The 15,330-nt window shown below is 44.6% G+C and overlaps 1 protein-coding gene across 5 annotated transcripts in view; it reads right to left on the bottom strand.

Moving 5' to 3' along the window:
- The window catches only part of STIM1 (stromal interaction molecule 1), a 192,224-nt gene that overhangs the window by 74,989 nt on the left and 101,905 nt on the right, over positions 1 to 15,330 (bottom strand). For all 5 annotated transcript variants that reach the window (XM_027578883.2, XM_027578884.2, XM_027578886.2 and 2 more), the window contains exon 2: positions 9,820 to 9,950. In XM_027578883.2, coding sequence (XP_027434684.1) covers positions 9,820 to 9,950 — 131 coding nt within the window. The remainder of the gene's footprint in view (positions 1 to 9,819; positions 9,951 to 15,330) is intronic.

The following is a 15,330-nucleotide window of genomic DNA, read 5'->3' as shown; positions in this document are numbered from 1 at the left end:
AAAGTGTTTTCTATAGAGCCCTATGGGTTCCTAGGGGTTGGGCTAAAGCAAGACAAGTGGGAGGTGACCACTACACCAACCAGTGTTGTAGTGACACTTTTATTTTTTTAACATCTTTATTTAGATATAATTTACATACCAATTTAGCGTACAACTCAAGAGTGTTTAGCATTTTCCGAGGTGTGCAACCATCACCACAAGTTTAGAACATTTCCATCAGCCTCATGCAGATCTGAGTTATAATAACCCCCAAAATGGATAACTATGAGCTAATTCAGTCTCAGTTTTCTTATTGGTTATACGGGAAAATGACTACCTATCCCACAGGTTTCTTGTAAAGATGCCATGTGAGAGTGTAGGGAAAGCCCCCAGCACAGGCCTTGCGGGTGGGAGCAGGAGCAGGGGGAGAGGACATAGCACTTGTACCACCATGAACAAAACTGGGCACTTTCTACACGTGCTTTCATTTCATCTTTGCTAGAATCCTTCAAGGCAGAGACTACTGCCCCCATTTGACCATGAGGAAATGAAAGCTCACAGAGATTTAAGAAAACTTCCAAGGTCATACAACCAACAGTTGGTGAAAGGGCACCTGAAACCCCTCATCTTTTTTGCTCCAAAGCCTGTGCATTCTTTCGCTCAGTCACACAGCCTTTCAGAATTCTTTTTTTTTCTCTTTTCTTCATCTCTGCCCTCCTTGTACATGTTTTTCTCTAAGTCTTTCCTATTATTTTAACTACAAGGATTTGACCTCCATCCAGAGTCTATATGTGACTCAGGGCACAGGGTAAAGGGCTAGGGAAGGAGTCACAGAGGTCAGATACACACATCATACACTAACAAAGCAATGTCATATCTGGGTCCTAGACACAGCCCGCCACTGACTCAGCCACCATCCTGGCCGGGAACTCACAAATCCAAAGCACCCTGTCCCCATGCCGCTGACCAGCCAACTTTGTACTCTTGCTCTGCCCTAAGGAAACAATTCAAGGGGCACTTAGTGATAAGACAGGATCATTGCTTTCAAATCAAATTTCAAAAATACTTAACGCATCACCTTTATGTGTAAGGCCCTGTACCAGGTACTGTGGGAGAAATAGTGATGAATAAGACCTGATTCCTGGCCCTGGAGGCACTCACAGTCTAATAAGACAGACAACTAATTTCAATACAGAGCAGAGCAATATGCCAAATGAGAGATTCATGCCAGTACTCTGGAGCACGAAAGAGGAAAAATTACTTCCCACTGTAGGGAAACAACAAGATTTCTAGGAGAAAACATTTATTCTAGGCCAGTAGTCCTCAACCAGGGGCACTTCTTCGTTTTGTTGTTGTTGTTGTTTTAAGATTTTATTTATTATTTATTTGAGAGAGAGAGAGAGCACGAGCATGAGAGGGGAGGAAGAGCAGAGGGAGAGGGAGAAGCAGTCTCCCCGCTGAGCAGGGAGCCCGATGTGGGACTCAATCTCAGGACCCTGGGATCATGACCTGAGCCGAAGGCAGATGCTTAACCAACTGAGCCACCCAGGCGTCCCAACCAGGGGTACTTTTATTCCCCAGGGTGACTGACAATTGGCAAGAGAGACACTCTGGTTGTCACAACTTTGGGGGGAAGGGGTGATGATGGAGGGTTGCTGCTACCCATATCCAGTGTATAGAGGTTGAGGATGCTGCTAAACATCCTACAATGTACAAGAGAGCTCCCCACAACAAAGAGTCATCTAGCCCAAAACATCACTAATGCTGATTTTGAGACCCTTGACCTAGGCCTGTGTGGACAGGTAGAATTTTTACAGGCAAATGGGAGGCAGAGAGATGCTGAGATGAACATTTATCTAAAGCAAAGGCGGGCGCCTGGGTGGCTCAGTAAGTTAAGTGTCTGCCTTCGGCTCAGGTCATAATCCCAGGGTCCTGGAATCAAGCCCCACGTAGGGCTCCCTGCTCAACAGGAGGTCTGCTTCTCCCTCTCCCTTTGCTCCTCCCTCTGCTCATGCTTTCTCTCTCGCTCACTCTCTCAAATAAATAAAATTAAAAAAAAAAATAAGTAGAGGCACAGTGATGGGATATAAAGAACATGTTTGAGATGGTTGCAGCCTAAAGTAAGGGAATACAGTGTAATGTGAACTAGTCAGGAAAGCCAAGGGCAGACTGTGGGAGTACTGAAGGGCAGGTCAGAGTTTAGCTTGATTTAGTAAGTAAAGGCAGGCCACTCCTAAGTTCCATTATCTCCAAAACACAGTAACACCTAGCTCATAGAGTGGTTGAGCATTAAATGAAACTGTATATGCAACAGCTAGAACAGGGCTTGGCACACGGTAGGGATGCTCCTTTTCCACTGCACTCCCTTTACAAGGTAGAAGTAATGATCAGAGTTGTGCTTTAGTAATTCCAATAGTGCAAAAAAAGACAAACTTAGGGCACCTGGGTGGCTCAGTTGGTTAAGCAACTGCCTTCGGCTCAGGTCATGATCCTGGAGTCCCGGGATCGAGTCCCATATCGGGCTCCTTGCTCAGCAGGAGGTCTGCTTCTCCCTCTGACCCTCCCCCCTCATGTGCTCTCTCTCTCTCTCACTCTCTCTCTCAAATAAATAAATAAAATCTTTAAAAAAAAGACAAACTTACAGGCAAGATAATATAATCAAAACCATTAGGGCACAAAGCAAGACATTCTAATTATGTGCTAAACTAAGTTGCTTTGGACTGTGTGCTATGGGAGTTAGTCCTGGGATGAGAGAGAGATCAGTGCGGGGTGGGAAAGTCAGGGAAAGTTCATGAGAAGTGAGCCTGGAGCGTTCCGGGAGATACCGAAGACTGATACGGACAGGGCCGAGGGCTGAAGGGGTGGGGCAGAAATTAATCCCAGCCAGGGAGAACTAGCTGAGCAAAGAAAGGGCACTGCAACAAGCATGGAATGAGTCTGAGACAATGAGGGCCAGGGCCAGACAAGAGTGGTAGGAGGTATGTCCAGAAAGTGTTAAGAAAGACTAAGGCCAGATTTGAAGGGATGGAGCGCTTGGCACAGGAAGTCAGATGGAATCAGGAAAGAAAATCACGCAGGACACAGGAAACCGCAGTGTGACTTGGGAAGATCGTGGGCAGCATGGACAACCTGGCTGGTAGAGGGGAAACTAGAGGCAAGGGAGCACTGAGAGGTGTCCACAGCTGTCTGCATATACGGAAATAAGGCCCAAAGCCTGAGGAGGGAAAGCAATTCTTAGTAATCATGCTAGTACTTCTGGGCATAACGAAGCTACTCAACCCGCATCCCACTTAGCCCAGGCTGGCCAGAGCACTGGCTATGTGCATGAAGCCCATGGGGCTTCTCTCCCTCCCTACATACCACCTCCTATCAAGTCCAACTCCTGCTGGCCTCTGGATTTTCCAAGTGGAGCCGCTCCTCTCAAGGTTTAGCTCCCCCAGCCCACACAGCCCCCCAGGACCCAGCAGGCCCCGTGGTGGGGGGACAATGCAAAAGGGGGAAAGCAAGTCAACTTCTACCCCGCTAAAGTCAAAACAGATCTGATGACAGTATTATCTCTGGCCTTCCAGATGGGTGGGAGGGGGGAGGAGAAGTTCTCACCTAGACCTTTTGTGAAGCCCACAGGCAGGGGCAGAGGCTGGGGGAGAAGCCCTGCTCTGTCATGCCTCACCCCCTTCACGTGGGCCACTCAGGGAGTAGAGAACTGCCTCCTGCAGGGCTGCCTGGTCAAGTCAGCCACACCACGGGGTTGGGGGAGGAGGGGGGAGGGGGGGAAATCCCAGAGCTGAGTGCTGTGGGGCCGTGGGATGATGAGAGAGCTGACCTGGAATTCTTGCAATACAGGCCGGCCCTCACTATCTGTACCATCTCGCTGAGGGAGGAAAAAACATGGATTTAGCACCTATCCATGTACCAGTCATTTGCATACATTCAGTTCTTACAAGAACCCTCCAAAGAATTCACCTCCTCAAACAGCTGAATAAATTGAGGCTCGAGAGGTGAAGTTACTCGCCTATTTGTCACATAGTAAGTGGCAAAGCCAAGTTTTGAACACAGGCCTCTCTGCAGCAAATGTGTGCTCTTTCTGATGAAATAATAATAGTAATAATAATAATAACAATAATAGCAAAAAGTAACCATTACTGAGCCTCTTCCATATGCCAGGCCTTGTCCTGAGTGCTCTGCATGCATTATTTCATTTAAGCTTTGCAACAACTCCATGAGACGCCTACTATCATTACTCCACTTCTAACAAAGAAACCGAGGCTGAAAAGGAGATTGATGAACTTCTCCAAGTTTCCACGGCTGCTAAAGGCAGAGCCAGGTTTAGACCCAGGTCTGTGTGACTCCAGAGCACCACTTCTCAACCCTGTGCTATGCTCCTATACCACACACCACAGACAATAACAAAAGCAGAAGTTGATTTTGCAGCTTCCTGGGCTCTTACTGCTACCTACCCATCCCCACCCCCCAAAACGTGTGATCACACCCTTGCTCAAGCCTCCCTCCTTAGCCAGACACCATGCTGCTACAGCGATATTAGTCAGTCGTTCCACACAGTGATTAAATTAAGTACCTATTCTGTACAGGACTCTGCTGGGCACTGGGGAAACAGAGGCAAACAAACCAAATAAGGTCAGTCCCTGCCCTAAAGAGTCTCATCATCTGGTGAGAGAAACACATCAGTGAAGCAAACATTAAAATACAGCTGTCAGATGCAGGTAGCTTTCCCAGAAATATAGAAGAAACAGAAAGAGGAAAACAACTAGCACTCACTGAGCTTGAATTGTGTGTCCGGTACTATGCTGACAACTTTTTTCTTAATTAACATATGATGGAATTAACCCTTGGGCGGGATACAGTACTATGAGTTTTGACACATACTTAGACTCTTGTAACTGCCCTACAACCCAGATGCAGGAAAATTCTATTACCACACCCCCAAATCCCTTCATGCTGTCCCTTGGTAATCAAACCCTCCCCACACTCCTAACCCCTAGTAACCACTGACCTAGCTTCCACCCCTGCACTTTGGCCTTTCTCAGAATGTCACGTAGACGGAATCAAAGAGCATGGAACTCGTTGAGTCTGGTTTCTTTCACTCAGTATAAGGCCTTTGAGATTCATCTATGTGGTGTACATCAATAGTTCATTCCTTTTTATTGCCGAGCTGTTTTCCATGGTTTGTTTATCCACTCACACACTGAAGGACATTCGATTTGTGTCCGGATTTGGCGACTACGAATAAAGCTACTATAAACAACGTGTACAAGTTTTAGTGTGAATATAAATTTTCTTTTAATCTATAGGGGTAAATATCTAGAAGTAGAATTGCTGGGACATGTAGTAAATCATGTTTAACTTTCTAAGAAGCTCTATAGGCAAAAGTTCTAGTGGCTCTTCCTCCTCCCCTGGCACTTGGTGGTGTCCATTTTTTAATTTTAGCCATTCTGATAGATGTATAGTGGTATCTTGCTATGGTTTGATTTTCTTTTAAGATTTATTTATTTGTTAGAGAGAGAGAGAGCACAAGCAGGGGGGCGGCAGGCAGAGGGAGAAACAGACTCCCCGCTGAGCAGGAGCCCGATGTGGGACTCGATCCCAGGATCCTGAGATCATGACCTGAGCTGAAGGCAGACCCTTAACTGACTGAGTCACCCAGGTGTCCCTCACTATGGTTTTAATTTGTACTTCCCTAAAGGCTAGTGATATTGAGCATCTTTTCATATGTTTCTCTGTATGAAACTATATATAACTATATCCATATAACTTCTTTGGTGAAGTGTCTGTTCAAATCTTTTCCCATTTTTTATTGAGTTGCTTGGTTTCTGTTATTGAGTTTTGGGAGTTATTTGTGCCAGAAACATTTTTTTAAAGATGTATTTATTTTTATTTGAGAGAGAGAGAGAGAGAGAGAGAGAGAGAGAGAGAGAGAGAGAGAGAGTGTGTGTGTGTGTGTGTGTGTGTGTGTGTGTGTGTGTGTCTGTCTGCAAGTTGGGAGAGGGGCAGAGGAAGAGAAAGAGAATCTCAAGCAGACTCTCCACTGAGCGCAGAACCCAACACAGGACTCGATCCCAGAAGCCTGAGATCATGACCCGAGCCGAAATCAAGAGTCAGATGCCTAACCGACTGAGCCAACCAGGCACCCCTGTGCCAGAAACTTTCAACAGCACTTTTCTCATTGAATTCTGGCAATAACCTTGCAAGGGTAGGAATCACCAACCACCATTTTACCTAAGAAAACTAAAGGGCAAGTCACTTAACTACTATAATCGCAGTTCTTCCTAATTTCAGAACTTTACTCATTATTTAATTCGCCTGTGACATACAGACTACTAGAATGCAAGCTCCATAAAAGCTGAAATCTTATCTGTTTTGTTTGCTATAGAATCTGTAGCCCTATAATGGTGCCTGGCACATACAGGTATTCAATAAAAATCTGTTTAATGGCTGGATAAATGCCCTTGATTTCCCATGTAGGTTCCAGAGAAGAAAACAACACTGCTCTCAAAGTGTCAGGTCAGGTCGAAGGGACAGTGGTTGTAGACAGCCCTTCTCTGTCTGCTTCAGACTGTCCAGACAACCTGACAGGACCATGCATGCCCCTGCAGCAAATCCTTTACCCATGGGCAGTGTTCCCACCAGAGGTCTCAGGAGAACACAGGCCATGAATTTCCACACTGGTGGGCTGGTCGAACTTCCTCCCAGCCTCGCAAGAAGGGTACCACGGCCAATATTGCCATCTTGTTCATCAGAAGGGCCCCCAATCCACAACCTCTGCCAACTCAGACAGAAGCAAGCAAAGATAGTACTTGAGCAGCCAAACTGGCTGCCCCACAAGCAACTGATTATATATTTTCTATAAAATGCCTGCTAAGTCTCAGCTTGCCATAAATCTAATTTCATAGCTCACAGCAGAGTAAAGACAGCAATTAGAAATGGGGATGATCAAAGAAGAGACAGGGAAATTGTGAGAAGAAATCACAACAATGGATATAGGAATCCAGGTACGGGGATAATCGTGTAAGAGGCCCTGAAGACATGCTTTGAATGATCCAAATAAAGTCACCACTCTGTTCACAATAATCTGTAAAAAGAAAGACTTATTTCAAAAATGGCTAAAATTGTAAGAGATCTAGAACTGAGGTTATAGTTTAGTCATCTGAAAAACTTACTGATATGAGGCTGAATAAATGAGGCCTCATAGGGTATCCCTTCAGACTTGCACTAAGATCCTTGGGGAATCAGCAGGGCTTGTTAAGTGGTCATGAAAAGCTCAGGTCCCTCATGGCCAGCACAAGCACAGTTTCATCTCTCACATCTCAGTGCCCAGCAGCCAATATTCTAAGCTCTGAGCTGTCCACCCAACACTCTAGTTAGAACCTGACCTCCAAGGCTGTCTCATACGTTTAGACTGACTTAAGCACACATACTTTGCTACCATTGCTTTCTCTTTCGAAGACAGGAGCTTGTGACAGATCATGAAAACCCAGACTGGCAGCACCCCCTTACCACCAGAGGCCTGAGACTGTAGGGGGAGCAGCTGAAGCTAAGGCAAAGGCAGGAGCTACACTGAAAAAGAACAGCTCACCACTGGCACAGAGAAGAGCAGGGTGACAGCTTTTGTGTTATTTTAGAACAGTTTGTGCTGATGAGCTTTTTGTTGTGGTAACATTCCTCTAAAAAGAACATTTTTTTCCTCCCCTCATTGACAAAGCAATCAGCAGAAAGTGAAAAAAGGAGGAGGAGCAGATGACGAAGATATCCAGGAATTTGTGGATCTTGGATCATACCACCTTCTTAACTGGTGTGCCATCCATCCCCTAGTCCTGTGGCCAGGACTCTGGAGAGAGATCAGGAAGCCTCTAGGCCTCATCTGCCTCCAGGAACATGGTTCTATTCTCAGCGCAGGCAAATAAAATTTGGGTTCTTTGAGGGCCAGTGCCACTTCTAGATGCAACCAAAAGTTCGGATACCTTCATCGCGGTTGCTGTCCTTGCTCAGGGACCTACAGTCGCCAGGTTCAACAAGTAGACCTTGCTCAGCCGGGCTGCCTGGGTCCCCACTTTCCTTTCCAGATTTTTGTCCTACAGTCTTCCACCACAGTCGCTCTGTCCAACCAAACCCACCCACCACGCTCTTATTACCTCCACATCTGTACTCACGCTGGCTCCCTGCTTACTCAGGCTGCCCCATTCCTTCCACTCCACCCAAACGTCTACTTTTGTTCCAGGAGGTCTATTTTTGTCCTCTTATAAATTCCTTAGACATTATCTAATTCAACCGAATGCAAGGATCCCCTCTGCTAACCAATTGGTGGAGTGCTATATTCTATCTGCCCATCTTCAGTGACAGGGAGCTCACTACATATCTACCAAGGAAGCCTCTTCTACGACAAGATGGCACTGGTGACGATTCTCTATTCTAAATGAATATGCCCATATTTTATTTTTCTCACATTGGTCCTGGTTCTGCCCTTAGCCTAAGAGAAACAGTACACCAGTACTTAACAGCATGAGCTTTGAAATCAGATCTGTGCTCATACCCAGTGTGTCCTTGAACAAGCCTTTCCAAGGCTCCAGTCCTTGACAATAATACCAACTTCAAAAGGCTGTTAAGAAAGGTAAAAGAGTTAATTATGCAAAGAGCTTAACACTGTGCCTGGCACGGAATAAGAACTCAATAAATGCTAGCTACAGCTGCACTTTTCATCGCCTGCACCATCGTTACTTAACTCTGATTCCTCCACTCCTAGTGTATTTGAAGACAGAAATTTTATTTCCCAGATCTTTTCTTTTCCAGGCTCCCGTTTCTCCACTAGACTGTAAATGATATGAGGACAGACACGTGTGTCCTCTTTACTGTCACAGCCCCATGTCTACCACAGTGCCTGGCACATACATAATACTAATAAATAACCAAATTCTATTGAATGTCTCCATTTCATAGTTTCCATGCCCTTCATCGTTCACTCCTTCGCGTACAGGTTCTCACTGTTCCAGGTGCTTCTGACAACGTGAGATTCAAAACTGAACTCAAAACTTAAAAGGAGGGCTGACGAGCAGGGTGAAGAGACTGGGCTTACCTCTCCCTCGTGACATGCACCATATCACTATTAAAGATCTGGCATAACTTGGCAGCTTCACCAAACTGCTGGCTCGCGTTGAGCTTGAAATCAACTGAAACCTTTACATCTTTTCACAAGTGATGACTTCGTACTCTGGGCTCTGTGGAACTGGAACTGTAGTGATGCCAAAAGATGAGACAATAACAGAGCTTTTTCCATCTAGAGATTCCTCTCGCTCCTACTATCTGGGACTACTCAACCAGCTCCCAGCAACTGCGGCCGGCAATTCAGAATGATCTTTCTAGGAACATGTGTTTCTTCCTCCCAAACAGAGTATAAACTCTCAGAGGGCAAGATAAGGACCGCCTTGACTTCTCTCCTATATGCCAACACAGGGCTGAACACATAGTGAGTACAGACGGATGCCCCCTCCGTCTGCAGGAGGATTCCAATAAGGAGTCAGGGGAACTGTAGAGACCGACCTCGAGGCTCCCTCTCCCTCTCACACAGCACACCTCATTCAGTGTTGTGCTTCTAGCTGGTAGGCAGATGGGAGCCAGTCCAGGCAGAGACACAGACATCAGGCCTGCACTTGGACCGGTGAGGTCCTACAGGGCTGTTCTGCTGAGAATCACCTCCCTTCGCAGGGAGGAGCTCTTAAGAGAACAAGCCAACATCAAGAACATCTCTCCACGGGGAAGAGTGTCTAGACAGCTTTTAGGGACTGTCCACACAGGAAGAGAAGAGAGCCATGGCAGGGTGAGAGAGCTCACCTCATCACTTTCTTCCACATCCACATCACCATTGGCATCATCGTCCATCAGCTTGTGGATGCTGCGGACTGCATCAAAGCTGAGCTTCTCATCCTCACTGTGGCACAGGGGCTTGTCAATCCGGCAAAACTCTGTACAGGAAAAGCAAGAGACAACATTACTGTGGGCCGCCACTGGCCTTTACTACCCACCTGTCCCAGGGTCCGTAGCTTCCAGCAGCTAAAGCCTCATGTAGCCACTTCACTGGCTATTTGTACAGTGAGAAAAGTGTTTCATCCAGTCTTCAACCTTCTCCCCAACTCTCCCCCATTTAGGGACAATGCTTTATTATCCTAATCTTTCCCTACTGGCAGGGAAGTCAAGCATAAGACCAGAAATACACTGGGACCTAGACAAAGAATATGAATAGGTAACTCACATGGAAAACAATATAAATGAGAGAAAATACAAATATCCAACAGACACAGGGAAAAAAGTCGAGGCTTACTAGTAAGTGAAGAAATACATGTTCAAACGAAATACCATTTTTAGTCAGTCGATAAATAAATGTGCATTAATACAGTCTTTCTAGAAACAGGAACACAGCCCATTCCCTGCAGTGCCGAAGTAATATATAGTTTTCCTTCTCGTTCACTTTGTCACTGCTGCGGGTAGCAGAGTGCCAGCCGCAGGCTAGCTGCAGAAAGCCTTCAAGTGCAGAGCCTGCCCACAGCGAGTTGCAGTCAGCGATAGCCATCAGGCACCCACGGCCCTGGGCACATCAGCTGCAACAGCGTGGGAGGCCCACAGGGCAGCTTCCTCCACCACCGATGCACAGTCATGTAGGACTAAAGCCAACACAAGAGCTGAGGCCACTTAATCCTCTCTTAGAACCCCGGAAAACACTGCATATAGCAGAAAGAGCCTGGCATCTCATCTTAGCTCTACCGTCTGACCCTAGGGAGGTCACTTCTCTTCTCCGGGCCTCAAGCTCACTAACTGAAAAAGACATTGTAAGTGAAGTTTCCAGTATGTCTTCCAATTCTTAGATTCTAAAATTCCTCTTTCCCTCTGACCCTGATCTTGATAACTTCTCTCCAGCAAAAACTCCTCAGATCACTCCCAAAGAAGAAGCCATCACAGAAGAGAAAGCAAGGACAGGGTAAAGAAGCTGCTGCTGTGAAGCCTTCTAGAAGGCACTGATCAAAGACCTGTCTGCTGGGCAGAGACACTGACGGCACAGGACAAGTCACCTCTCTCTCACTGGCTAGTTGCTCAAATCCTTTTCAAAATGAGGAAGGGCTATAAATGTTAAATGTGGAAAATGTCCCAGATGTAACTCAATAAAAAACATGTTGGATACTGGAGCTCACAGATGTTAACTGATGTGTCCAAAGTCAAAGACAGCTGAAGAGCCACAGCGACAGCCCAGGTCTATCGACTCCCAGGCCCGCACTTCATCTGTCTGCCTTTATGCCAAGGCGCCCAAACAGCTTTAAGTTGGGTTTCATCTTCTGCAAGTCACAGATGGTAAAAAGGACATTGAAGAAATGGCTTCATAGAAGACAAAAAGTAAGATAAATAGTATACATGCCAAAGAAATATCTCCATATAACCTTATATTCTTCTACATTTGTCTTACAAGTTGAAGTGGAGAGTGGAGGGTGGGGTGAGGCAGTGGTGGGTACTGAGGGAAAGAGAAGAATGCAGCCAAAGATTAAGGCCTTGTTTCTCAACTTCCTCACCAACAAGAGCTCTTGGCACGATTGTTTCATTTATGGACTCCTATCCATGAACTACCTATCTAAACGGAATTGCAGTAAGTACTGACTGGTTCATAGATGGAAGCACACAACCCTGGGATTAGCATTACCAACATAACGCTTTCCTGACCTTATTCCTGCTTTTGTGTTCATCAAAGGCACATATAATTGCCTATCAGAGTAAGAAAAAAAATTTTTAATTGCCTATCAGAGATTTTTGATCAGCCTATGATGTGCCCATTTAAACAACATTTATTGAGTGTTCTTTATATGTCAAGCTCTGTAATCAGCATGGGGCATAAAGAGATGAGTCAGATCTCATCCCTGCCCTCAAGGAGCTTAATTATAAATGTAGGGGAGAGAGGTGATTAAAACACTAAGTGCGAATTACCATGAGAGAAACAGTCAGGAGGATTACCCTAGGGGTCAGCAAACTTTTTCTGTAAAAGGCCAGATAGTAAACAATTTAGCATTCATGAACCAGATAGCCTCTGTTACTACTACTTTATCATAGAGCACAAAAGCAGCCGTAGACAAAACGTTAAGTGCATGAGCTTAGCTGTGTTCCAAGAAAACCTTATCCACAAAAACAGGTGGTGGGCTGAATTTGACCCCTGGGTCATAGTTTGCTGACCCCTATTCTAGAAAACCACAGGTAGCACACCAAAACCACATTAGGTTGACAGATTCTTGACCCAAAGCAAAGAAATTCAGTATTTTCATTAGCCTGTATCCACACACAGGTCTATCATAAGTAAAGCATAGTTTCTTTTTTTTTTTAAGTTTTATTTATTTAAGTAATCTCTACACCCAACATGGGGCTCCAATTCACAACCCCGAAATCAGAAGTCTCATGCTCTTCCAACTGAGCCAGCCAAGTGCACCAAAGCATAACTTCTAATAGGTTTTTTTAAAATGCTGAACTAGTTCACTGAGCTCTAGGACTGTGGGGGTCTCCAGGCTGGGCACCGTTGGCCTTAAGGTCAGCCAGCCCCTTTCTTGAAGGCCTATGGCAGGTCCAAGAAGTTTGGGCTTCAAACACTAGGCTCTGGTTTGTAACCTGATCAGACACACAGGTGACCTTTGCTGCTGGCATCATCTGGCATAGAGAAGGATTAAAGGGATTGAGGATAAAGGAGTACAAAATCTTGCTGTCCCGTAAGGCCATAGAACCCTGTCCAGAAAAAGCACATTAGCCAAAATTCACAAATGACTCCTGCTACCAAGCATTTCCTAGGCTGTCTCTCTCTCCTTCCTGAATCTATAATCTCTTATACATTCCAATCTGGCAAGGTTTCCCAGAACCATCTGGAAATACCTTAGAAGATCCAACCATTTAGCAACACATTATTAGTAAGAGCCCTAGACTTGGAGTCAGAACACATATGTCAAAATCCCAGGTCCATCAGTTACAACTATATGATGTTGGACAAGTTGTTACCTTCTCTTAGCTTCCAATATCTCACTTGTAAAATGAGGATAATTATATCTGCTTACATGGTTTTTGCAAAAATTAAGACCACATTTGTTCAAACACCTAGCATAGGGCATGCATAAAGCTGACAATCAATACATTGGGAGTTTCCTTCTTTCCTCCCAGAACAGCAGGTGAACAGCTCCCATCCTCTGCTAATCAGCTGCTCTCCCTGTCAGACTACAAAGAATCAAATATAGGATATACAGTCCAATCAGATCGATCAGCATATGTTCTAGATGAGCTGGCAAGTGATTATGACAATGGTCTATATTCCCACAACATTTATTTGTCTATCGCTGATAACATTCATCATACCGTGTTGCAGTTCTGTCTGTCTTCCCTATCAGACTGTGATTTCCAGAAGAGCTTAGGACCATGTCCCCAGCCCCAAGCAAAAGCCAGGTTCTTGATAGATGCTCAGGAAATGTTTTTTGATGAATAATTAAATACCAACTAACAATTACATGTAGGATTTCTCTAAGCAGAAAAGAGAATTCTAAGTAAAAAGAATAGTACAGGACCAGGTTTTTAAATTGTTTGATCTCAGGGCCCCTGTATACTCTTGAAAATTGAAAATCCCCAAACTGATATTTACCATATTAGAAATTAAAATACAAATTCTAGTAGCAATTAATTCCTTTTGGACCACTAAATCTCCGATACAGGGGCGCCTGGGTGGCTCAGTTGGTTAAGCGACTGCCTTCGGCTCAGGTCATGATCCTGGAGTCCCGGGATTGAGTCCCACATCGGGCTCCCTGCTTAGCAGGGAGTCTGCTTCTCCCTCTGACCATCTTCCCTCTCGTGCTCTCTATCTCTCATTCTCTCTCTCTCAAATAAATAAAAATCTTTTAAAAAATTTAAAAATAAATAAATAAATAAATCTCCTATACATTAATATAAATAAGATTTTTTTATGAAAAATAATTGTTTTCTGGAAAAAATGTTTTCTGAGAAGGGTGGGATTGTTTTACATTTTTGCAAATCTCTTTAATATCTGGCTTAATGGAAGATGGCTGTAGTCTTATATCTGTTTCCACATTCAATGTGTTGTTCTGATCCAAGAGCAAAACAGGTATGTAGCTGGAAAAGAGAGGAGTATTTTAATAACCTTTCAGATAACTGTGAACATTCTTCTCTAATATTACATCAAAACTCAACAAGTAGTAGGTTTATTAAAGATTAGTTGCAGTGTGAAATTTGAAACTATTTGGATGAACTTTTTGTACTCTATTACGTTAAAATCTATTGCTCTATCTTGAACTTTGAATAATCTTTTATCCAGGCGTGATTTTGTAACATGATGCACTGATCACATGGAAACTAGTGATTCAATGAGTTAGGCAGAGCTTCCAAATTTGACCCATTTCATCTATACAATATCAAAATAATCAGTTATTAAGTATCACCACTAATTTCATCAGGAAACTTTTATTATTTATTTATTTATTTGAGAGAGAGATTGAGAGAGAGCTTGGGGGGGGGCGTGTGGTGCAGAGGGAAAGAATCTCAAGCAGACTCTGCACTGAGCATGGAGCCTGATGCGGGGCTTGATCTCACAACCCTAAGATCATGACCTGAGCCAAAATCGAGAGTCAGACACCCAACCAACTGAGCCACCCAGGCACCCCTATTTTTTTTTAAGTAGCCTCCATGCCAAGCATGGAGCCCAACATGGGGCTTGAACTCACGACCCTGAGATCAAGACCTGAGCTGAGATCAAGAGTTGGACCCTTAACCGACTGAGCCACCCAGGTGCCCCCATCAGAAAAGCTTGAAATCTAGGGAAGCTGTCAAGCTCACAGTGGCAGATACAAGTTTTCCACAATTCTAAGTTTTAAATAAAAGCCAGAATTTTATCATTGGCAAAAAATACTACCAGTTGTTTTCCTCTAAGTAGCAAATTCACCTCATTCATTTTCAAGAAAAGATCTGCCAAATAATTAGTTTGAGTAACTATACTTTATCTGTCAGTTATTCTTTCAAATAAAAACAGTGTTCCCTGGGGCACCTCAGTGGCTCAGTTAGTTAAGTGTCTACCTTCGGCTCAGGTCATGATCTCAGGGTCCTGGGATCGAGCCCCACATCGGGCTCCCTGCTCAGTGGGGAGCGTGCTTCTCCCTCTCCTCCCTGCTCATGCTCTGTCTCGCTATCTCTATCTCTATCAAATAAATAAATAAAATCATTTTAAAAAATAGTGGTCCCTGAAGAAAGGAGGTAGTTCAACTTGCAACTCGATGGCACAAACACTTTCTTGAAATAAACATCAAACTTCTATCTGCAGCAAAAGTGCTT

Source organism: Zalophus californianus, chromosome 11 (assembly GCF_009762305.2).
Source record: "Zalophus californianus isolate mZalCal1 chromosome 11, mZalCal1.pri.v2, whole genome shotgun sequence".
NCBI classification, from domain to species: domain Eukaryota; kingdom Metazoa; phylum Chordata; class Mammalia; order Carnivora; family Otariidae; genus Zalophus; species Zalophus californianus.
This window is presented reverse-complemented; position numbering and strand designations above follow the sequence as displayed.